Raw genomic sequence first — 24,660 nt, 5'->3', positions numbered from 1 at the left:
AAAATTGTCAAGAAGAACGATGATAGGTAAGCATACTACCAATTGTAGGGGATACATATTATAATTTGGACATACGTTGATCGGTAATTTTTTATTAATCGCAGCGCCTACGGAACGGGTTAATTTCTCGCATATTAACGATGAAACTATCCGAGATCTGAACAAAATCAGGGATCATATCGAGGCGAACATTGTTGGACAGGACGGATTGAAACACGCGTTAATTGCTCAAAAACTCTTGATTCTGAATAACTATAATTAAATTTCGATATTATGTGAATTGTAAGAATTTATATTTCAATAATTATACTGAAGAAGACCGCGTGCGGTCGAAACGTTTATAGAATGATTGTAATTTGCGTTAGTTTTAATATAATGACTGTAGTTTTATAATTTATACATGTAATAAATGGTAGTTGACTGAACATCTCGAATATTCAGCTCGATAAGTTGGCCTTATATTTATCACTTTGTTTTCAATATACGAGCGACAATTGTATTAATTTATTTTTAAAAATGTAAAGTGTACCTGTTTGTAAAGATAGTATATCAATAATAAAAAAGAATTAGAGAAAATATAAAAATATTAAAGAATTAGAGAAAATATGTATTAAAGAATTAGAGAAAATATTATGTATTAAAGAAAATATATTGTTATGTATATAAAATATATAAAGTATATAAAAATGATTGAAAAAAAAATTTTATTTAATTAATTGGTTAAATAATTTTGAAAGCAATTGAATTAGAAGATATGAAAGAATTAAAATTGAAGTAATAACAAAATTGTTATTGATTTGTCTGTAAAGGTAGTGGTATATCAGTGATACCCTTAGGTACTCTTAAACCACGTCTACTATATCCCAAAGCTGCTTGAATGATATGTATGGCTGCTTCTACAGTGATCTTCACGTCTCTCTCGCTGCCAATTTGTGGATTGACTTCTACCAAATCTATGGCACTCAATCTATGTGTTCTGTATATTTCTTCCATAAGATTAATTGCTTCTCTTAAAGACAGTCCTCCGCGGACTACAGTTTGGTAAGTACAGAAGAATTAGATTAAGAATTTATTAGTAAAAGAAAAAATACATTTTAATATAATATATAATCTATTACCTGGAGTTCCAGTACTAGGTGCTTCGATAGGATCTAATGCGTCTATATCAAAACTAACATGTAAAGATCTTGAGTTATGAGGATCTATCTTATTCAGCGCCATATGCATTACATCATGAATACCTAAAAATAATAATTTTAGTGCATTTCATTTTATGTATAGTTGACACAATTATTTTATATGCAAACCATAGCGTTCTATGTCTTCCATGCCAAAAGCAGTGATGCCAAATTTTTCAATCACCAATCTTTCGTAACGATCCACAGATCTTAAACCAATGTAAGCTACATTTCTGATAGACAACCTATAAAAAGAAATCCTGTATCAAATTTCTCTTTTACTAATTATAAATTATTAAATAAATCGATATATGCTGAGGATGAGTTAAAAGAAGAATCGAAATGTTCAAAATAATTGAAAAGAAATTTAAGAACAATTTTGTTACGCCTAATATCTTTTTATCACCTGATTTTATATTTATCCCTTTTAATTCATTTTTGTCAATATGTAATTCAAATATAATAGAATTAAAATATTTATAATAATATTTTTAATAAATATATAATCCTAGGTAGCAAGTATACATCATTTAGAAGTCGAATAACGTCATTAGACGTTAAAATGACGTCATTTTAACATTGAATGACGTCATTAAGTTTTAAAATAATGTCATTTTGACGTTTAATGACATCAGTTTGCTATTTGAGATATTATATAATATTTATAATAAAATCTTTATGTATTTAACACATATTTAAATATTTGAACATTACTCTTACATTGGCATTTGCCAATCCATGCCTGGTAAATATGGCCAATAATCTGCTAATTCCGAAGTTAATAATGCAACAGGCATTCCATGTACATTACCACTCTCACTGGTCCTATCGGTGTTTAAATCCGCATGGGCATCCACCCATAGCACTGCTACATCTTGTTTTTCCTGAAAAGTGTTTGGATTTAATAATTATTATTATTTTTTTTTTTTACATACACAAACATATTTCTATTAAATTACTTTTACGTGTCCATCAATAGTTCCAATACTCAAGCTGTGATCACCACCGATTGTCAATACTTGTCTACCATCTCGTAATACTTGTCGAACTTGTTCGGACAAACGACTTGTACAACTTGCTATGTAACCCAAATGGGACATATTATTTATGCCACTTGTATTATTATTTTTATCGTAGAGCACATCACCATAATCTTGTACATCCAACTCTGAAGAAACAAATATAGATTATGTTCACATTTTTTTATTTTATACAAAGGAAAAAATTTACATTATTATATATATATATATATATATATATATATATATATAAAATTATGTATATAGCTAATTATACCTAATGTTTTTAATTCGTTTATCAACTTTGCTGCTCTAATTGCATCTGGTCCACAAGCCACTCCTTCTTTCTCCTATTAAATTCATTGTCTTTATGATATAATTGATATCTTTTCTGTTACTTTTATTAATATTGATTCATAAAGTAATATATATATATATATATATATATATTGTGTTTTTTTTTACCTGCCCTTTATCAAATGGTACTCCAATTATCCCAACTTTTGTACTATAAGAGCGAATACATAATTTACCATAGTTTGTACATACTTTAATTAACATATTTATTTTATTCATCTTGTCTCTCCCTTGCTACAGAGTTGTTCTAAATGTTTGAAGATAATGAACGAAATAACTGCTCTTTGACCTGTAGATTCGATCTTGTATATCATTGAAATGTTTGTATACAACATACAATTACATATTACAACATAGATAGATATGTAAAACTGATTATCATATACATATATAGACAAAGAATATAAATGTATGTGTGTGTGTGTGTGTATTCTTCTTCATATATATATATTAGTTCATATATATAAAAGCACTGTGTATGTATATATAAAAATTATGTATACTTAATACTTATTTATATGTATATATATATATATATATATATATATATATATATATATATAATAAATATAAAATATATAATAAATTTAATTTACAATATATAATTATAAATTAATTAGTTTAAATGTTTAATGATTGAATAAATTAGTGAACTATATATTATAATTAAAATCACAATTATTTTTATTAAACTTGACGTTAAATATACAAGGTTTAAATATAGTAAATCATAATATATGTGTTATATTAATAATTAATTGATAATATCTATTAGAACAATATGGGTATTTTTTAATTTTTAATTTTATTATATGTAAAATATACCAATATTTGCACTGCATTTATTAATATACATCTTTACATTAGATCCTATTGATCAAGATAAACAATAATATAATAAAGTATTGCCAGCAAATATTTTTGAATAAAAATATTATTTTGGACCAAGCATTTGTTCTGGTTTAACCCATTGATCAAACTGTTCCGCTGTTATTCCATGTTTCACTGCAGATTCTTTTAATGTGAGTTTTTCTTTATGTGCATGTTTAGCAATTGCAGCAGCCTATAAAAAAATTATAAAAATGATTTCTTACAAATATCAATAATTTTGATATTTTTTCTTATTGAGAACAACTGTTTATTTAATTATTATTCTTATTGAATAACAATAATAATAGCTCTTACTATTAATTATTTTACTTTTTTAATTACTTATGTTATTGTAAAACTGTGTGTGAGAACCTTTATGTCCACTCAGTGTGTACTAGTTCTCCCAGTGAAAAACGCTATAATATAACAAATACAAAAAGATATAAATACCTTATCGTAACCAATATATGGATTCAATGCTGTGACAAGCATCAAACTTTCAGACAAATTCTTTTCTATTCTCTCAAGATTGGGAGCAATGCCTATGACGCAGTTCTTTGTAAACGATGCGCTGGCATCACCCAACAATCTTGCGGATCTTAGAGCATTGGCTACCATAATTGGTTTAAAAACGTTAAGTTCAAAGTGACCGCTACTGCCACTGATACTTATTGCCACTTGATTGCCCATTACTTGACTGCACACCATAGTCATTGCTTCGCACTGCGTAGGATTTACTTTTCCAGGCATAATAGAGCTCCCAGGCTCGTTTTCCGGAAGAGATAATTCTCCTAATCCACATCTAGGTCCACTTCCAAGAAATCTAATATCATTTGCAATCTATTTGCAAATTATACACAAAAGATTGGTAGATTGGTACAATATAAATAATTAAGAACATTTTTATAATATTAATATATACAGAGTAATTTATTTTAATCGCTCCAGGCAAATATTTCGAAAACTATGAGAAATACAAAAAAGTTTCTAATATAAAAGGTTTTTGATTTTGAGAGAGACATAAGATGGTGTAATTAGTTTGACCTTGTATAATTATTTAAAGGTCACGTACAGGTCACCTTCAATGTCTTAAATAGAACCTACTATTTTTCATTGCATATTCTTGTAGCTTATCTCGAGAGCTTTTCAAAATGCTATAATAAAATATTTTCTTCTTAAATGCTTTTTGAGTTAAGGTTTGAAGTTACCAATTTTTTTGACATAAAATGTAAAATATTCAGTTTTCGATAATCTTACCTACTTTATGCATTGAATAATGAAATCAAATAATTATTTTTAAAAAAGTAAGTAATTTGCAACAATGTAGCTACATGGTTTTTTTTAAAAGCAACTATGTGTTTTCTTTATGAATTGATTGGTCTTATTCCGTACATAAAAGTATTAAGATATAATTACCGAAAACTAAATACTTTACAAGATATTTTACATTTTATGTCAAAAAATTGTTAACTTCAAACTTTAATAACTCAAAAAATACTTAAAAGAAAAATATTTTATTATAGTGTTTTGGAAAGCTCTCGAGATAAGCTACAAAAATATGTGATGAAAAATAGTAAATAGAAATTCCATTTAAGAAATTGAAAGTGACCTTCAAATAATTATACAAGGTCAAATAGAAGTAAAAAACTTTTGTTTGAAACATTTTTCGTATCTCTCACAGTTTCCGAAATATTTGCCTGGAGCGATTAAAATGAATCACCCTGTGTGTGTGTGTAAACACATACACACACATATATTGTATATATGTACGTGTGTTGTGTGTGTGTGTATATATGTATGTATATATATGTATGTATATATACGTATGTATATATACGTATGTATATATATGTATGTATATATATATATATGTATATATATATATATGTATATATATATATGTATATATATATATATATATATATATATATATATATATATATATATATACAGAGTGATTTATTTTAATCGCTCCAGGCAAATATTTCGAAAACTATGAGAAATACAAAAAAAATTTCTAACACAAAAGGTTTTTGATTTTGAGAGAGACATAAGATGGTGTAATATATATATACCTTCATAAGAGAAACAGCCACTGTATTAAAAGCACCATGTACTTCAACTATTGCATCATGAGCAGCTAGAGCTTCAAATTTATTTGGAGCAGGGACAAATGGTAAACCAGTGAATTCCGCAACTTTTGCAACTATCTTTTCTACAGCGACTTTTCGCGCATTTAATCCAGTTCCAACTGCTGTACCACCAAGAGCTAATTGATATAATCTTGGAAGTGCAGCTTTCACTCTCTGAATACCATATTTCACCTGCATGGTATATCCTGTGAGATAATATGAAATATTTTAATGTGTGTCTTTATGAAAAGTATACTTTTTAAGTACTCTCTCTCTCTCTCTCTCTCTCCCCCTCCCTCCCTCTCTCTCTCTCCCCCCTCTCTCTTTCTCTCTCCCTCCCTCTCTCTCTCTCTCTCTCTCCCTCCCTCTCTCTCTCTCTCGCTCTCTCTCTCTCTTTCTTTGAATATATTTTAAAATTAAAAGATATATACCTGAAAATTCCTGACCTAATGTTAATGGAACCGCATCTTGAGCGTGTGTTCTACCAATTTTTATAATATTCTTCCATTCTTCTGACTTTTCCTTCAATGCTTCATGTAATTTTTCCAAGCCTGGGATTAATACTTTATGAATCTCTAAAGCAACCGCTACATGCATAGCCGATGGAAATGTATCATTGCTACTTTGTGACATGTTAACATGATCATTCGGATGTACAGGTTTTTTCGAACCAAGTTCTCCACCAAGTATTTCAATTGCACGATTGGCAATAACCTAAGTATTTTCGATCATTTCTATTAATAAAAGAGATATTCTAATGTTATAATTTAAAATAATATTAAAACACATATACAGTGATAGAAAAAAATTCTATAAAGCCCCATGCACAATACTAAGCAATAGGCAATAAGAATAAAAAATAAAAAATATCCACCAATAGGAGCAGAAAAAAATATCTATCTCCTTTTCCGATTAGTTAATATTTTTTATTATTTATTCTTATTGCCTGTTGCCTAGCATTGTGCAAGGGCCTTAATGGTAAAATATCTTGGAAAATAATGACTATGGAAACAAATTTAAATGTTAAATACAAAAGTACTTGGATAATATTAACGTCGGCTATATTTAAATTTTGAAGGTTCAGGAAGATCTCGAGTAAAAAGGATTTGTAACCAGTGTTTCGGAAACGCTTTGACACTAGCTTTAAGAATATGCAATAAAACATGGGGGTTTCTACTTAAAATTTCAAAGTCGAGCTTCACGACGTCCTTCAAAGTTACATGAAGGTCATATCAATATAGCCACATAATAGACCATTTAATTTTCTTTTATATTTAACATTTTCTACCAGTCATTATTTTCCAAGATATTTGACTAATATGGAACTTTTTGCCATCACTGTATATATACAGGGTGTCCTGAAATTCACGAATATTAGCAATTATAGCAAGAAAGTGCATAAAAAAATAAATTAAAATAGTATTTATAGTTTTTTTTATTAAACAGTAGTTTTTAAAATAGTAAAGGTAAAAAGTTAACGAGTTAGTTTTAAAACCAATTACCGTTATTACGATTAAACGAACACGTCTGAGTCGTCAATAATGTTAGTTTACATACTTCAGGGATTTGTTTAAACTGTAATTGGCTAGTTTTAACTTTTTTACTTCAAAAGTCAAGTATTGTTTGAAGTTGAAAAATGGCAAATATCTTTTTAATTTATTTTTTCAAGAATTTTTTTCCTAATATTTATAATTTTGATTCGCGAATTTTGGGACATTCTGTATATACACAACATATACATGTGTGTTTTTGAGTGTATATGTATTATGTAATTTAACCTCATTGACATTCATGTGGGTTTGAGTACCAGATCCAGTTTGCCAAATAATTAAAGGAAAATGATCGTCATATAATTTTCCACTTATTACATCATCGGCAGCTTTGCTAATGGCATCAGCAATTTTAGCATCCATAAAGCCACATTCTTTGTTTACCTCCGCAGCAGCTTTTTTTAATATACCCAGAGCAACTATTACTCCATACTGCAAAATAATTGATTACTTTTAAAAGAGCTGAAAAATAATATAATAATAAAAATAATAAATTTATATAGCATTACTATTTCTTACAGGCATACGTTCAAATGTACCACCAATTGGAAAGTTCATTACTGCTCGAAGAGTTTGTGCACCGTAATACTTGTCTATTGGGACTTTTAATTCTCCAAATGTATCTCGTTCTATTCTATAGCCTGTGTGTCCCTGCTCCTGTACATACAAAGTATACGATTATTCATATTTCTAACATAAAACTATATATGCACACAGATCAATTTGTTTACGATGAGTTAATTTTTATTTAGAATAAAGTATACTTTCATTAAAAAATTTTTAACCAAAATAACAAGAATTGAATATTTATGATATATATTGAATATTAATATATGCCATTAAAAATAATTATATGAAACTGAAATGTTATATAAATTAAGCGATATACATTGTAAGAAAAGTTAGAAAATTTAAAGAAAAATTAGTTCCTTTAATTTTTTTCCTATTTGCAAATAATGAGTTGCAATAATCGACGTCGCTCTTTTCTACTCTTTCTCTCATAAAAATGTAAGATTAAAAACCTTTTTTACATCAAAATAAACTTGTACCTTTTTATTCATTGTAACTGTCGAGGTAGACATATATAATTTCGATGATAAACAGTTTCTAGTAACGATAAATTTTCTTAATAAGCGCAAGCTGTGATTAGAAAGACGGCATTTCAATATGTTGAATGTCATTTTTTATTACAATTCCAACACACTTTCCGCGTTTCAGATAAGATAAAAAAATCTCAGTAGGAGGTTGCAGACGAAACAACCAGTATACAGCATAGACAAAAAGTATAGAAGCACGGTTCTCGGTACTCCGCGGGTCGCACGAGCTGAGGTACTTTGCTATAGTTTACGTCACGTATACTGTACTGAAATGCTATAGATAGTACAGTATACGTGACGTAAACTATAGCAAAGTACCCCAGCTCGTGCGACCCGCGGAGTACCGAGAACCGTGCTTCTATACTTTTTGTTTTCCCAAAAATAAAGAATTAAAAAAAAGTGGATAAGTAGTTGCAACATAATTAAAAATGTAACAAAACATATGTTTGTATGTAGTCTGCGATTTACTAAAAAAGATTATTATTTGATTGGTAAATACCAGGGTTGGGAAGTAACGAGTTACTTGTAACGAAGTTACAGTTACAGTTACTTTTTTTCGGTAACTGTAACTTAACTTCGTTACTTTTCTCCATCTGTAACTGTCTGTAACGAGTTACTTGTAACGAAGTTACAGTTACAGTTACTTTTTTTTCGGTAACTGTAACTTAACTTCGTTACTTTTCTCCATCTGTAACTGTAACTGTAACTTAGTTACATTTTTTTAGTAACTAGTAACTATTTTAACAGTTACTTTATTAGTTACTTTTTTTGGAAACATCCGCTAAAAGTATCGTTTAAGTTTAGTAGCCGTTATATTGTTAAATTAAATTTTGATAACAGTAGCATATCGATCTTCATATGATTTAATCTTTTACTTAAAATTTTCATTTTGTGTACATAAAATAATTTAACACATAATTAAGATCGACCAATCACAGTCAAGTATTTAAAAAAATTCTTAAATGTAATAATTGATCGATTTGCTTGCGACTTTGCGATTACCATTTAGTAAGTTACTATAACTATTTTTACTGTTGTATATAAAGGTCATTCATACATTGATGGTAATTGCAAAGTCGCAACCAAATCGATCAATATTACATTCAAGAATTTTTTTAAATACTTGACTGTGATTGTGCATAAAATGTAAGCTCCTTATATTTAAAATAATGTATAATTATTTTTAAAAAGTAACTGAAAAGTAACGACTCGTTACTTTTTGAGTAACTGTAACTGTAACGAGTTATTTTTAAAAATCAGTAACTTGTAACTGTAACTAGTTACTTTTTCAATAAAATAACTGTAACTGTAACTAATTATTTTTACAAAGTAACTTTCCCAACCCTGGTAAATACATATTGAATATAAGCAATTAAATTTTAATTAATACATTAAAAATTATATTTATATGAACAATATTTGTTCTACAGGATCAGCCAGCAAAATTTTTAAATTGAAAAAGGAAGCTATTTCATCGCAGAATTTAATAAGTATAAGAAAGGATGAAGTGTTCACCAAATATTATATATTAAATTAGAGATAATAAAATATATTATAAATAAAAAGAAAAGTAATAAAATTGTTAACAGGTAAATAATGATTTGTAGCATTTGACGTGTAATACATTATTTATGTGTATGCATATTATAATTAACATAATTTTAAATTTTTAAATTTTAAATAATTTAATTTTTTTTAAATTTTTTTATTGGTGTAACTTTATACATCAATTTTGCATTTTTTTTTAAATTTTCCCCACTTTTGTTTAACGTCTGTACAGCTTGATTCTTCGATGTCTTCAACAGTCGTTCTTCAAGAATAAAAAAAATATATTAATTTAATGCATCGCAATAGGTATATGAAAATAAAATTGTTGATTTTATATTTACCTAATTAAGTGCATTAATAAGGCAATACTGTGTTTACATTTGTCATATTGGCCTGTTTTGCAAGAACATATGCAAGATATATTTATTTTATTAGCTACATTAATAATTAAATGAATTTCATGTGGTGGGCCAACCAAATCCGAGTTTTTCAAGCACAAGCACATTATTTTTTTTCTTCTGCTTTTTTTGAAGTTATTCCCACGTACATAAGGTGGTTTGTCTTCAGCACATTATCTCCTTCAACATACGCTCTTGAACCACCTCCAACATAATCAATCAAATTACTAATGATAATTATAAAAGTTATATTTTACGTTTTAATAAAACTGAAAACTTGTATATGCGCCCGATCTTTGAACCGCAAAGATAACGACTATGAAGGTTCTGCTCGGGCCCGCTAGGGACGCGCAACAGTCGCTACCCATGGCGAATGTCGGCACGGTAGAGAAACGAGATTATCGGTCCTTGTCTCTCTACGGTGCGTCCGCGTGAGCAATGCAATGAGGTCTGTTCTTTTCGGCTGAACTGGCTACACTAGTTCAGAGGTTGTCTTTTTTGCTCGACATTGGAAGGAAAGAGATAACCTCTGAACTAGTGTAGCCAGTTCAGCTGAAAAGAACAGACCTATGGTGGTAATAATAGAAATTTTAATTGATAACGGCTACCCAACAGATTTTATTTTTAAAACAATTCATGATAGATTAAAATATTTATTTAATAAAAAAGAAGATATTATTAAGGGGATGCCGGAGGTCTACTTTTACTGACCAAACCGATTATATTTTGTCACTATCGAGAAGTTTTTATTGTGTTAATAGAATAACAAATGCTTTTCCACGATTGCACGGTCCGACGAAAGTTAATACAATAATAAAGGAAGAAGCGGTCTGAATTTGTGATAAAAAGACAAAAAAGTTTTTTTTGGCTTCTCGCGTCACGTCACAATATTTGCTTGTATAAAAGTTTCACAATTTATACGTACAAAATAAGACCGCTTCCTTCAAAAGATTGCATAAAGGAAAATAAGGGACCTTGCAGAAATAAGTTTAAAAGTCTAATAAAAAAGATCTCGATCGTGGAATATTTCATTCACATGTGTATGTGCGAAATGACATTTAGGAATAATACAGAGCAGAAAATTAGTTACGCGATGTCGCGATAGATGAAGCTGCAATCGTGCAGTTAGACAAGGACAGACAGTTATATTATCTTTGTCTCTCTCATACATAGAATAATATAACGCAAAACGTCTGCCTCTTTGTCAACATAGAGTTTCCTTCAAGAAAGGCTCGATAAAAAGGTTAGTATATTTCTTTATATGCATGCATGTATGTATGTATGTATGTATGTATGCGTATGTATGCGTAGAAAATGTTTATAAAGAAATATATATATATATATATATGTGTATATATATATATATATATATATACATACCTATCGATTTATTTAGCTATCTGCTTGTCTATCTATCAAACTATCTATCGATCTACCTATCGATCAACCTATCTATCTATCTATCTATATCTATCGATCTATCTGTCTCTCTGTGGTCCTGTTTCTGTCTCTTCTCTCTTTTCTACATTGCATTCTTTCATACATGCACACGTATATATAATTTTTTTAAATTAATCTGCATTACATAAATAAAAATAATTAAATTTATAATCTAAAAATATAAAAATCTTTTATGATGAATATAATTGATTATAAAGTTTTAGTGATAATTTTTTGTAATAAATAAATGATTTATATGATTTATTCTCATCTAACTACTGCTCTGTTTTGATAATAATAGTATTATTATATTCAATCTCTAAAATACTTTTATATAAATCATTTATCAGAAAGAAATATTTTTATCGGCTCTCAATATTAAGAATATAAATATGCCGTTTTTTTAAATCGGCTAACAGAGCCAAAGCACGAAAAATTAATTATTCGGAACTGTATCTCTTGGTTTGAGATCATTAAGTTCCATATATAAATTAATCTCGAAACTTACATATGGAGAAATAGGCGCGAAATTTCGAGATTAATTTATATATGGAACTTAGTAATCTCAAACCAAGAGATACAGTTCCGAATAATTAATTTTTCGTGCTTTGGCTCTGTCGGCCGATTTAAAAAAACAGCATATTTATATTCTTAATATTAAGAGCCGATAAAAATATTTCTTTCTGATTTTATTCATGCCTTGGCCTAATCACGACGTTATTTACTAACATCTACTAAAAGGCAAATGAAAAATATAGGATCGAAAGGGTCTGAATAGCTTAGTTGGTAAGAGCAGTCGCCCGGAAAGTAAAAGACGGTTCGATTCCCGCTTCAGCGACTTTTCGGACCTATATTTTTCGCGCCTATTTCTCCATATGTAAGTTTCGAGATTAATTTATATATGGAACTTAGTGATCTCAAACCAAGAGATACAGTTCCGAATAATTAATTTTTCGTGTTTTGGCTCTGTTGGCCGATTTAAAAAAAGGTCACTATTTATATTTCGGGAATAGGAACAAAAACAAATAGTTAAGCTGCGAATATATTTTTATTGTTTTTCAAAGTACTCGCCACGATGATCGATACACTTTTGCATGCGCTTAAACCAATTTTCAAAGCATTTATTCCATTCCGAATGAGGTATCTCCAAAACATGATTTTTGAACGCTTCAATAGCTTCTTCGGGCGATGAAAATCGTTGACCACGCAGTTTATTCTTCACGGATGGGAACAAAAAGAAATCATTGGGTGCCAAATCAGGGCTGTACGGCGGATGATCTATCAATTCGATGTTTTGAGTGCTCAAATAGTCTCTTGTTTGAGCCGATGTGTGAGAGCTCGCATTGTCATGATGAAGAACAATCCGACGTCTCTTCCCATACAGCACAGATTATTGCAATTATATTGCAGCAACGTTGCAATGTTGCAAGTTGCAATGCAACATTATAAAGACATTGCAGAGATATAGGTGCACAAAATTCCAGCACACTTGTAGCAACATGACATTAATATTTCGGAAATATTGCATGTAATCCAAATTCTATAATGTATATATATTGTAATATATATTTATATATTGTAATATATATAAATTAATTACAACGTATTTTCATTAATGATTTATTTACATTTATATACCTGTATATGCAACATTAGTTTATGGTTGCAATAACAATGCATTATTGCAAATTCATAACATTGCAATATTGTTGTAATATTTTGTTGCAATCTTCCAAAAAGCGGACATTTTAACATTGCTGCAATTCAACAGCAATGATGTAGCAACATTTTGCAGTGAATTTGCAATATTGCAATATTGCGGTGAAAGATTGTTGTAATGTTTTTGCAATCTATCGGTGCTGTATGGGTTGTTTGTTTTCCTTATTTCACCGAAGATTTCTGGCAAACAGATGGTTGTGTACCACTCAGAATTTACTGTTCTACGATCCTCTAGAGGCACTGTTGCAATATGACCAGTTTTTCCGAAGAAACAGGCCACCATTTTCTTTGAAATGCTTCGTGCGCGAACAACTTTTGTTGGATTTGGTTCATTTTGGAACACCCATACAGTCGACTGCTGCTTATTTTCGGGCTCATACGAATATATCCATGATTCGTCACGATTTTATAAACGTCTTTTAAAGCACCGCGATTGTATTTCTTAAGCATTTCTTTGCACCAATCGACACGAGCCTTTTTTTGAGCGATTGTCAAATTATGTGGGATCCAACGCGAACATAACTTTCGCACAGCTAAGTGTTCATGTAAAATCGCATATATGCTGGTGGAACTAATGCTTAGAAATGCCTCAATCTCACAATAGGTTACATGACGATCTTGCTTAATCATTTCGTGCACAGCATCGATGTTTTCTGGCACTACAGTCGATTTTGGACGACCTTCACGAAACTCGTCGGACAGCGAACTACGACCACGATTGAATTCACTATACCAGCGATACACAGTGGTTTTTGATAGAGCTTCATCGCCAAAAGTCAAATTAAGTTGATTGACGCACTCTTGTTGTGATAATCCACGTCAAAAGTCGTAAAAAATCATCGCACGAAAATGTTTACGATTCAGTTCCATTTTTTGCCGAGACGAAACTTTCAACTAAATATAAAATAAACAAATAGCGTCCGTATGACAAAATGTTCTGAGTACGTATATCGTCAAAAATGTCAAACTTTACAATGGAACCGTCAGATGGACTCACATGACATCAGTGTTGCCAATTCCCGAAATATAAATAGTGACCCTCGTATATATATATATATATACATATATATATATATGTATATTCAATTAATGAACAAATATATTAGAAATATATATTTAAAGTTAAATTATTGTTTGCTGATTAGAATTAAATTACTCCTGCTTTATTGTTTTTTTTCAATTATAGGTGTTTGTTTCAAGAAGTTTCCTAAGGTGCAGGTTTCCGTAGTTGAAGACCATATAAAACAATGGTTTAACACTTCTATGCAGCGATCAGACTAATTGGATCTTTTGATGAGGATTAATTGTATTCCGACTTTAACTATATATATGCGAGTTCCATAAACCTTATACATTGAAAAGTATAAGATTATTTTATGGAACTTACATATATAGTAAAGTGCTTCACATAAATTCTACTTTTTTTTATTTGTCACTTTTTGCCTTAGTTTATAATAAGGTTTATTTTTATTTTTTAATTTGTTCTATAAAATATATATATTTATCTTTGTTATGTCTTTAAAATTTTTATTCTTCAATTAAAAAGGATAATATATTATTATATATAATATTTCTATAATAATATTAATGTTATAAAGTTATAATATTTGTTATTTAAAAAAAAGTAATATTTCTTTTAATTTATAGAAGAGCTTTTTTATATTTAATTTTTTTAATTAAAGACTTCTCTTTATAATATTTAGATGTTTGGATGCAAAATATTTTTAAGTTAACAAAGACACTACAATATAAAAAGTAACTTTAACTTATTTCTACATTGTTCTTTCCTTATCTTCTATTTGTGAAACTGCTTTAAGGAAGATTCACACCTACACAGAAAGCAGAAAACAGCAAAGCATTAATAAGCTAATATATTATAACTCGCGCTGGTAGTAAGTAGTAACCGAAACATTTTTCTGTTGTACTATGTTTACTACCAGTCCGAGTTTTGATTGGCTAATGCTTTTCTGTTTTCTGCTTTTCTGCCTAGGTGTGAATTCTCCCTTATTCAATGCACTGAATATAAAAAACAGAAGGTCAAAATAATGTCAAAATATAGTCACTTTTTTCCCCTGTTTGACGTCATTGTGATTTTCGCCATTTTGACTTCATTTTGACGTCATTTTGACATTATCGTGACTTTTTGTTCTCCTTGAGATAGGACAATTGGAAGATGATTGGATAATGATTGAAAGAAATCTGTGCGACCTTCGAAACTCGTTCGAATTTTTATGTAATGCTGGAGTGTTGAATGATCTGCGTGATTAACAAATTTTTACCTTTAATACGACGAACTCTTCGTAGACCTGTGATGTGCCTGGCCAGCTTCGCTCCCTCGCAAGGACGTGGGGTGCTTATAACGAAATCAAACACTAGGTTGTACGATGCACTGAAGTTCTTTTATTCGTCTTTTAAGCCGGTTACAAATTGTGCGCAATTAAGAATTAAGAAGTCAGCGAGGTCGACGGCTAACCCGTGACTTGAACAATATACCAAGTTACAAATTGACGCGGGGTTACAGCGACTAAGCGTCGTTGACAAAGTTTTATATTTCGAGATTCGCGTTATAAACCGTTATGACCTTTTAGGATGATACGAATAATTGTTGCTGCGCTCCTCGATTAGCGACAATTTAGGATGTAACTTTTATGATGAAATGCCGTCGTCTGGCCAGATTTTCTAGGGTTTATATACCCCTTGAAAACGAAAAATCCTGGTGTCGTGTGCAAATTTTTGGGTGGGAGGATTCCCACGAAAACGCTTTTCCAGGCAGATATCATAAGAAATTTTCTTATAAAAGTAGGGGGTTGTTTGGCGGTTCTGAGAAGGCGACGAGTGAGCTCTTCTTTTGACCAGATATGGTCACGAGGATCTATTATGACCATATATGGTTATAAGGATAATAGGCGACGAGAAAATCTAAGAGAGAATAAGTCGTAAAAATCTATGATTTATTGGTTCCCGAAGTTCATGACGTGCAGATGTTAGCATCCCGAAAGGCGCGGGGTTGCTTATCGTATTAAGATCGGGGGCGGTCCGGGCGACAAAAAAAGTTCAAACGGTAGCTGCACGTTGGGGTTTCTATTGTTCGCTTGCTAGCTCCTATATGTTTCTGAAATCGTTCTCTATATAATTCTCTGCTATATTCTAGTTATTAAAATTGTAATTTAATATAATAAAATGAAATTATAATTGCTAAATTATATAGTTATGATTTCACAACGTAGTATATTCTTAATTACGGTAAAATGTTGTTATATTTATGGAATTCTTATTTATGTGAATATATTGAAAAAAAGGAGAATAATATCTCTGATACTAAAAATCTGAGTGGTTTCAATTATTGATGATAGTGATAAAGATAGTAAGGTTCTATAAATATAATTACAAATGAGGCGCATTGTTTACGTTATCTTATAAATTAAAGAAAAAGATTTTATGGAATATTCTATGACAAATAGTCGGTCATTAAGAATTTATCAATTTTTATAAGTCATTCACCATTGTGTGATTAAGATATTTATTCAGACGATTCATCATTTAACTATTCCATAAATAAGATTACTCAATTTCAAACACGTTGATTATAGGGTTCACACATTAATTAATAGGTTTGCACACATTGATTATATTTCGCATTTATCGTTCATATCGTTAGGATTGTAAAAAATGCATTATCTAATCACCTTCTAATTATCCTATCAATAAGAAAATACATCAATATTAGATGATAGATTCTAGCATAAAGACAGAACTTCTGTTATTACTCTAATAATTCCTTTCATTCTCATTCTCATATTTCCCGCCCCCGAGCACCTAACAGTGCACCGGAGGCAATTCTCTTATCAACGCCCTGATTATTTCCCGCTCCCGAGCACCTAACAGTGCACCGGAGGCAACTCTCTTATCAACGCCCTGATTATTTTCCGCCCCCGAGCACCTAACAGTGCACCGGAGGCAATTCTCTTATCAACGCCCTGATTATTTCCCGCCCCCGAGCACCTAACAGTGCACCGGAGGCAACTCTCCTATCAATGCCCTGAAGTACATCTTTTTCCTCAATCTTCTTCTTTCTAATAAACGATACCAGGAGATCAATAATTTAACGAATGTTATTTTGACAATTCTCTAGTTAATTGGATTTGATTCAATTAACATAATCTCCTTCAGTATACCACCACTTAGTAGTATCCTCCTAGTAACATCTAATTTAAATAGATATTTCATTATTATTTAATGACAATTTTATAAATGAATATACGAGAACAGAAGATCAAATATCGAAAGAAACGTAATCGTCGGGCAGGTAAGAAAAATCACGCTAATAGTGTCGCGTCTACATTGCTCCGGCTTAGACGACAGTCTTTGAAAAATAACCCTCGCATTAAATCGTGTGAAGTAGTTGCCTTTTCTCCGGAGACTATAAAAAGATTGAATACTTCATCTATTAAACTAAATCTTGACAATAACCTCGTAGCGAACAAAGGAACTCCCCCTCATACTGAGATCGAACCCTCGATCAACCGACCTCTTAATTCATTTGAATTCTTAACTCTTGAACTACCAAGTTCAATTGATTCCTCTTAATAAAAGGAGCATTTAATTATTTTAATCTCAGAACTAACTTCCCAGAGTTATCACCAATTTCAGACAAAGGAATTCCCCCTGACTCCGGAATAGAATCCTTGCCAGACGAACCATCTAATATATTTAGTTCAGAACCCGCTTCTTCAGAGCATTTACTAATCACAGAATTACATGAATTAGTATCGCAAGTGGAAAGAAATATTTCCCCGGAACAATTTTATCCTACGGACGAAGTACAAACAATAAAAGACCAATTCTCAGAACAGTTACTATTTGCAGAACTGTGTGATTTAGTATCACAAATAGAAGAGGATACTTCTTAGGAACAAACTCATCGTAAGGACTTGATACAATCATTAAAAGATCAGTGTCCAGACAATTTACTTGAAATCGATCAATATGCTAATTATCTAGATATTTAACTATTCTCCTAATGTCTATCTAAATACGATTGACGGAATTCAGCGATAAATTAACGAAGATATTAATACGACATTGATACAATCTCCATCAGTACATTTTCCTTATTAATATCTCCCTGACAATATCCCCTTATTAAATTAGATACTTCACTACATTCTATGCCCCATGAAGACATTAAAACAGAAGATCGCACGTCGGAATAAAAAAAAATCATAAAGCAGGTAAAAAGGCTCGCGCTAACCGCGCCGCATCTACCTTACGTTGGCTCCAGCGACAAGCCCTTGACAAAACCCTCTTTACGAACGAAAGAACCTTCCCAGACACAAAGATCGAACCCTCAATTGACGAACTACCTAATTCTTTTGATTTTAACCATGACATTTTCGAATCATCATTATTCACAGAACTGTGCGATTTAGTATCGGAAATAGAGAAAAAATCTCCCAGGATCTAATAAAATTCTTAGAAGAACAGTGTCCGGATATCTCATTTAAAATCGATCAATGTGCTAGTTATTTAAATATTTGAATCATTTCTCAAATGTCATCAGAATGTATTATTGAAGAAAACCGGAAATTAATAACAAAGAAATTCATACAATAATAAGTATAATTATCGCCCTACTAACAGACGTTTTAGAGGGAAACATCGATTTAGATCAATTTCTCGTCTGTTTAGATAACATTTCAGATCCATTGTACACGATAAACGCGAGACTTCGCAGAAACCGATAATTCGTGTAATTTAAATAATTGTTTAATAATAGGACCCCATGAGGAATTTTCAAGACCTTAAATTTGAAAGTTATATTATATTTTCGTTATTAAATTTATTAATTAACAACTATTTAAATGGGGAAATTACAGTCGATCAATTGATAAATTTATTAGATAGTTTAGAAAGAATTGCTAGTAGAAATCCTTTTTTCACTAGTAACTAGAATTCCCCATCCCCAACGTCCCAATACTCGGTCCCTAGTTCCACAGTATAGTCCGTGCTTTCGGTGTCCCTGAGGTATAACCGGTGTAAGCAGGTTGCCTCATAAAAAATAGAGAGCGCCCCATTCTTTCTAACCTAGGAATAGAGAGAATAGGAAGGTCACTAAGACGTGACACTCCAATGCGCTCGTATTGGTGCGCTCCTCGAATTGAACCAATACGAGCGCATTGAAGTAAAAAGGAGCAAGTTGGGGCATGCGACGCAAACAAACCTTACATAAAATCCGAGAATTGGTTTCTCAGCGTTGGCAACACTGAAAACGGAGTTTCGCGTTGTCACCGCGTGAGGTTTCCAACACAGTATATGTATAACATGTATCAGAGAGAAAGATGAGAGCGGCCAGGCCGGCGTTTTGGCTGTTACCGTTTTTACGGGACTGCTTGAAGCGCCCCTCGCACCCGTTTTTAATATCGGAACTAACTGCACACCCATTTTCTGGCAGGGTCGATAAAGTTTGTATTTGGTGCGAGTCCGTGCTACGCCCATAATTTTCGTGTTAACACAGTATCACGTATTCATTCTGTATATGTGCGATCTTTTCTCTTTATTTATATATATATATATATATGTATTTATATAATTTGTATAAAAACTAAAATATAATTATTAAAATATATATATATATATGTATATGTGTAATGAAATATATAAATCTTATTTTAATTAAAATAAAAAGAACGATTAATTGTTCGACCACCTGGATTTTGGAATGTAATTTTTAATATATATTATATTATATTTAATATTTATCGCCGCTTCTATTAATATGAAGTGCAATGTCAACGTGCAATAATGTACAATTATTTAAAGTTTCCATGCCTAATGTATCATGCCGGTATAAAAGAACGTCAAGTAGCATGCGTAGCCGAGCAACTAAGATGACGAGCTGAAATCGTGGACATTTCAAGTTCAAACCCCTGCCTTTTTCAGATTTTTTTTTCACTTTTTTCAAATAAGTTATTATGTGTATAAATGTGTAATAATCAATATATCATTATTTGATAATTTTTTTTGTAATGGAACAAAATAAATTATTTTTTAATTCTGCAAGGAATTTAATTATTAATGCAAACGCCCACACACATAATTTAGATATTCAATTTTTTTTAGTTCAAATGTTTCTTGCAATCTGTATACGACAATCAGTCCACTCGCTATGCCACAGATTGCATCGCATAATACGCTCAGAGTTATAATACGATAGAGATCGCTTTACGCTGTTTTTCCTTGAAATAAATAAATTTTACGTGTTGTGTACGCGTGTTTAGTATATTTGTTTCTTTCATATTAATTTTAACTATAATTAGTTTTTTAATTAAGATTATTTTAGTGTTAGTTGTTTATTTGTTAGTGTCCTGTTTTCTTTAATTTCGTATTTTTTAATTTTCTTTTTTTTTTGGTGTTGGTGCTAATTATTATTTTTATTTTACAATGTCGAGTAAACACCGGTTTTACGATAAATGTGTGTATTTAAATTGCACAAATATTAGGACAAAAGATGGAAAACGTTTATTTCGATTTCCATTATAAACGGGTGCGAGACATGATTTATGGTTACGCAATAGTGGTGAGTTTATAAAATTGATTTACTTATTTATATCAATATATAATATATATTGATATGATATATGAAACAAATATATATATATATTCTTTGTTTTTTTTAATAAAATATGTCAGATATTATGTATGTTTACGTATGGATTACGTTGAAGTGTTTCTTTGCCGCGTTTTTCTGATCTCGCCGAACGGTTCGCGAATCCTGTGCGAATAAAAAACGATGCGCGTGTGTGTGTGCGTGCGATTGTGATGATCAGTTTCAGTTCGTCTTCAACGCTTGACGAGAGAAGAGGTCCCGAACTGCTGTAAGTTTATAAAAACATATTTTTGTATAACACATTAGAACGATTTTATATTATTTTTTTTGTCTAGAAAACGTTATATTAATAACCGTTATGAAACCGGCATCGTCGCCGTCGTCGAGATCGTTTTCATAACGGTTATTAATATAACGTTTTCTAGACAAAAAAAATAATATAAAATCGTTCTAATGTGTTATACAAAAATATGTTTTTATAAACTTACAGCAGTTCGGGACCTCTTCTCTCGTCAAGCGTTGAAGACGAACTGAAACTGATCATCACAATCGCACGCACACACACACGCGCATCGTTTTTTATTCGCACAGGATTCGCGAACCGTTCGGCGAGATCAGAAAAACGCGGCAAAGAAACACTTCAACGTAATCCATACGTAAACATACATAATATCTGACATATTTTATTAAAAAAAACAAAGAATATATATATATATTTGTTTCATATATCATATCAATATATATTATATATTGATATAAATAAGTAAATCAATTTTATAAACTCACCACTATTGCGTAACCATAAATCATGTCTCGCACCCGTTTATAATGGAAATCGAAATAAACGTTTTCCATCTTTTGTCCTAATATTTGTGCAATTTAAATACACACATTTATCGTAAAACCGGTGTTTACTCGACATTGTAAAATAAAAATAATAATTAGCACCAACACCAAAAAAAAAAGAAAATTAAAAAATACGAAATTAAAGAAAACAGGACACTAACAAATAAACAACTAACACTAAAATAATCTTAATTAAAAAACTAATTATAGTTAAAATTAATATGAAAGAAACAAATATACTAAACACGCGTACACAACACGTAAAATTTATTTATTTCAAGGAAAAACAGCGTAAAGCGATCTCTATCGTATTATAACTCTGAGCGTATTATGCGATGCAATCTGTGGCATAGCGAGTGGACTGATTGTCGTATACAGATTGCAAGAAACATTTGAACTAAAAAAATTGAATATCTAAATTATGTGTGTGGGCGTTTGCATTAATAATTAAATTCCTTGCAGAATTAAAAAATAATTTATTTTGTTCCATTACAAAAAAAATTATCAAATAATGATATATTGATTATTACACATTTATACACATAATAACTTATTTGAAAAAAGTGAAAAAAAAATCTGAAAAAGGCAGGGGTTTGAACTTGAAATGTCCACGATTTCAGCTCGTCATCTTAGTTGCTCGGCTACGCATGCTACTTGACGTTCTTTTATACCGGCATGATACATTAGGCATGGAAACTTTAAATAATTGTACATTATTGCACGTTGACATTGCACTTCATATTAATAGAAGCGGCGATAAATATTAAATATAATATAATATATATTAAAAATTACATTCCAAAATCCAGGTGGTCGAACAATTAATCGTTCTTTTTATTTTAATTAAAATAAGATTTATATATTTCATTACACATATACATATATATATATATTTTTTAATAATTATATTTTAGTTTTTATACAAATTATATAAATACATATATATATATATATATATAAATAAAGAGAAAAGATCGCACATATACAGAATGAATACGTGATACTGTGTTAACACGAAAATTATGGGCGTAGCACGGACTCGCACCAAATACAAACTTTATCGACCCTGCCAGAAAATGGGTGTGCAGTTAGTTCCGATATTAAAAACGGGTGCGAGGGGCGCTTCAAGCAGTCCCGTAAAAACGGTAACAGCCAAAACGCCGGCCTGGCCGCTCTCATCTTTCTCTCTGATACATGTATATGTTATACATATACTGTGTCTCCAATATCAATTCGGAGTCTGGTCGGGCCTCCTGCCGACCCCCAATCAAGATTCTCATGTTTATGCTTATGCGCCTATGCAAAAGTGTGTGCTTCCCGCTTAAGGGTCGACAGGCGACATGGTGGAGACGCCTATCGGGCGGCCGGGAATTACGGATTCGTTCATCCCAAATATTAGCCAAAATACTTAATAAATCTTATTAAATTTACGATATTCTTAATCAGTAGGATTGTCCGCAGGTCGGCAAAGATTGATTTTTTGGAAAAAAGATAAATATAAAATTTATAATATAACTTGGGGAGATGCGCAGCTAGCAGCGGGTAAGGTTGGGTTAGCCACGAGATCGTATTTAATTTATTATAAATTTTTAAGAGCAATAATGCAAAATTCGACTCTTTGCCGACTTGCTTTATTATATAAAGAATATATTAAAAAGTATTTCACGAAGCTACGTAACTTTTTTTTATGTAATATCTGGGATGAACAAATCTCACCAGATCTATACTCATGAGGAAATTTTCGTGGTAACATACTGACAGCTTGACAAGGAGAGAGTATCATTCTATCTTTGTCTCTCTTGCATTTGATATGTGTAAAATCAGTATAAATACAAAAACCAATATATTACGCACACGAATGAGAAATATTTTTACATCTGCTTATTATATATGAAAATATAAAAGTAATGCAAATTAAATTTCACATTTATTTATAATAGTATTGTGAGGTAGTAACACATATGGAAATCTTATAAGATGAATGCTGTACATCGATTAGCGTAATATTATGATTATAAGTGGCAATAATGATTTTGCTAATATATTATTTTGAATAAAAATTTTATAAAAACAAATAAAAATAAAATAAATAAATTTTATTCATTCTTTGTTTTTTCTATTATTTTTTCTATTATTTGAATAAAAGGTGTATCGTATGTAATAGATAAAGAATAATTTATATATATGTATATATTGAAATTAATATATATATATATATATAAATTTTCAAAACGTAATTATATATTGATATAAATTATCTATCTATTTAATTTATTACACACGATACATCTTTTATTCAAATAATAGAAAAAATAATTAATAGAAGAAGAAAACAAAGAATAAAGAAAATTATTAATTTCATTTTTTTTAACATATATAAGACAGGCAATAAGAGCCAAATCGCGGATGACAGTGCGTTATCCTAAACGAAACTAAATTTTTTCGTTAGAATTAAATACCTGTGCATTTTTCTCTCGCATTTATTTCTTTAGGGGGAATAGGGGATACATGGAATTAAAAATCTCTTGTAGAGATTATTCCAATTTTATATCTTGGCCGTGTCCAAGTAAAATTTGGTGCCTTGTGCACAGGTATTTAATTCTAACGAAAAATTTAGTTTCGTTTAGGATAACGCACTGTCATCCGCGATTTGGCTCTTATTGCCTGTCTTGTATATGTTAAATTTATATTTATATTACAGAGCCTAGTTAAACTCTTAATTCATTTTTTTGTTTTTATATTTTTTAAATTTTTATTCAAATAATATAAAAATAGTAATTAGCTCTATTAAACTTAATGTTTGTGAACAAAGAAGCGCTGTAAGAGCTATATTAAACAAATTGCAGTTGTCAGATAATCTTAATAAAATTCATTTAAAACGAGAAAATAAATACATAAGC

At 30.4% G+C, this 24,660-nt stretch overlaps 2 protein-coding genes and 1 long non-coding RNA gene across 3 annotated transcripts; all 3 read right to left on the bottom strand.

The window, feature by feature from the left end:
- Positions 1-630: 630 nt before the first annotated feature.
- On the bottom strand, positions 631-3,048 carry arg (arginase). The gene is made up of 7 exons (XM_029300270.2): positions 2,663-3,048; positions 2,475-2,547; positions 2,138-2,346; positions 1,899-2,062; positions 1,308-1,423; positions 1,119-1,241; positions 631-1,031 (listed from the first exon to the last, which is right to left on the bottom strand). Exons 1-7 carry the CDS (start codon positions 2,771-2,773, stop codon positions 790-792), a joined length of 1,038 nt encoding a protein of 345 aa, XP_029156103.1. The 5' UTR covers positions 2,774-3,048; the 3' UTR covers positions 631-789.
- Positions 3,049-3,340: 292 nt separating this feature from the next.
- Positions 3,341-8,394, bottom strand: LOC114928907 (fumarate hydratase, mitochondrial). Its single transcript, XM_029300272.2, has 7 exons — positions 8,156-8,394; positions 7,626-7,763; positions 7,335-7,538; positions 5,988-6,270; positions 5,500-5,762; positions 3,875-4,264; positions 3,341-3,617 (listed from the first exon to the last, which is right to left on the bottom strand). Exons 1-7 carry the CDS (start codon positions 8,285-8,287, stop codon positions 3,489-3,491), a joined length of 1,539 nt encoding a protein of 512 aa, XP_029156105.1. The 5' UTR covers positions 8,288-8,394; the 3' UTR covers positions 3,341-3,488.
- A 1,504-nt stretch (positions 8,395-9,898) lies between these two features.
- LOC114928909 (uncharacterized) lies at positions 9,899-11,110 on the bottom strand. Its single transcript, XR_003819165.2, has 3 exons — positions 11,075-11,110; positions 10,093-10,353; positions 9,899-10,013 (listed from the first exon to the last, which is right to left on the bottom strand). It is a non-coding gene; the product is annotated as an uncharacterized LOC114928909 (long non-coding RNA).
- Positions 11,111-24,660: the final 13,550 nt, after the last annotated feature.

This window comes from Nylanderia fulva, unplaced genomic scaffold (assembly GCF_048542155.1).
Source record: "Nylanderia fulva isolate GAGA-0341 unplaced genomic scaffold, ASM4854215v1 Scaffold76, whole genome shotgun sequence".
In the NCBI taxonomy this organism is placed as follows: domain Eukaryota; kingdom Metazoa; phylum Arthropoda; class Insecta; order Hymenoptera; family Formicidae; genus Nylanderia; species Nylanderia fulva.
The sequence above is the reverse complement of the archived record's forward strand: the minus strand, read 5'-3'. Positions and strand labels throughout refer to the sequence as shown.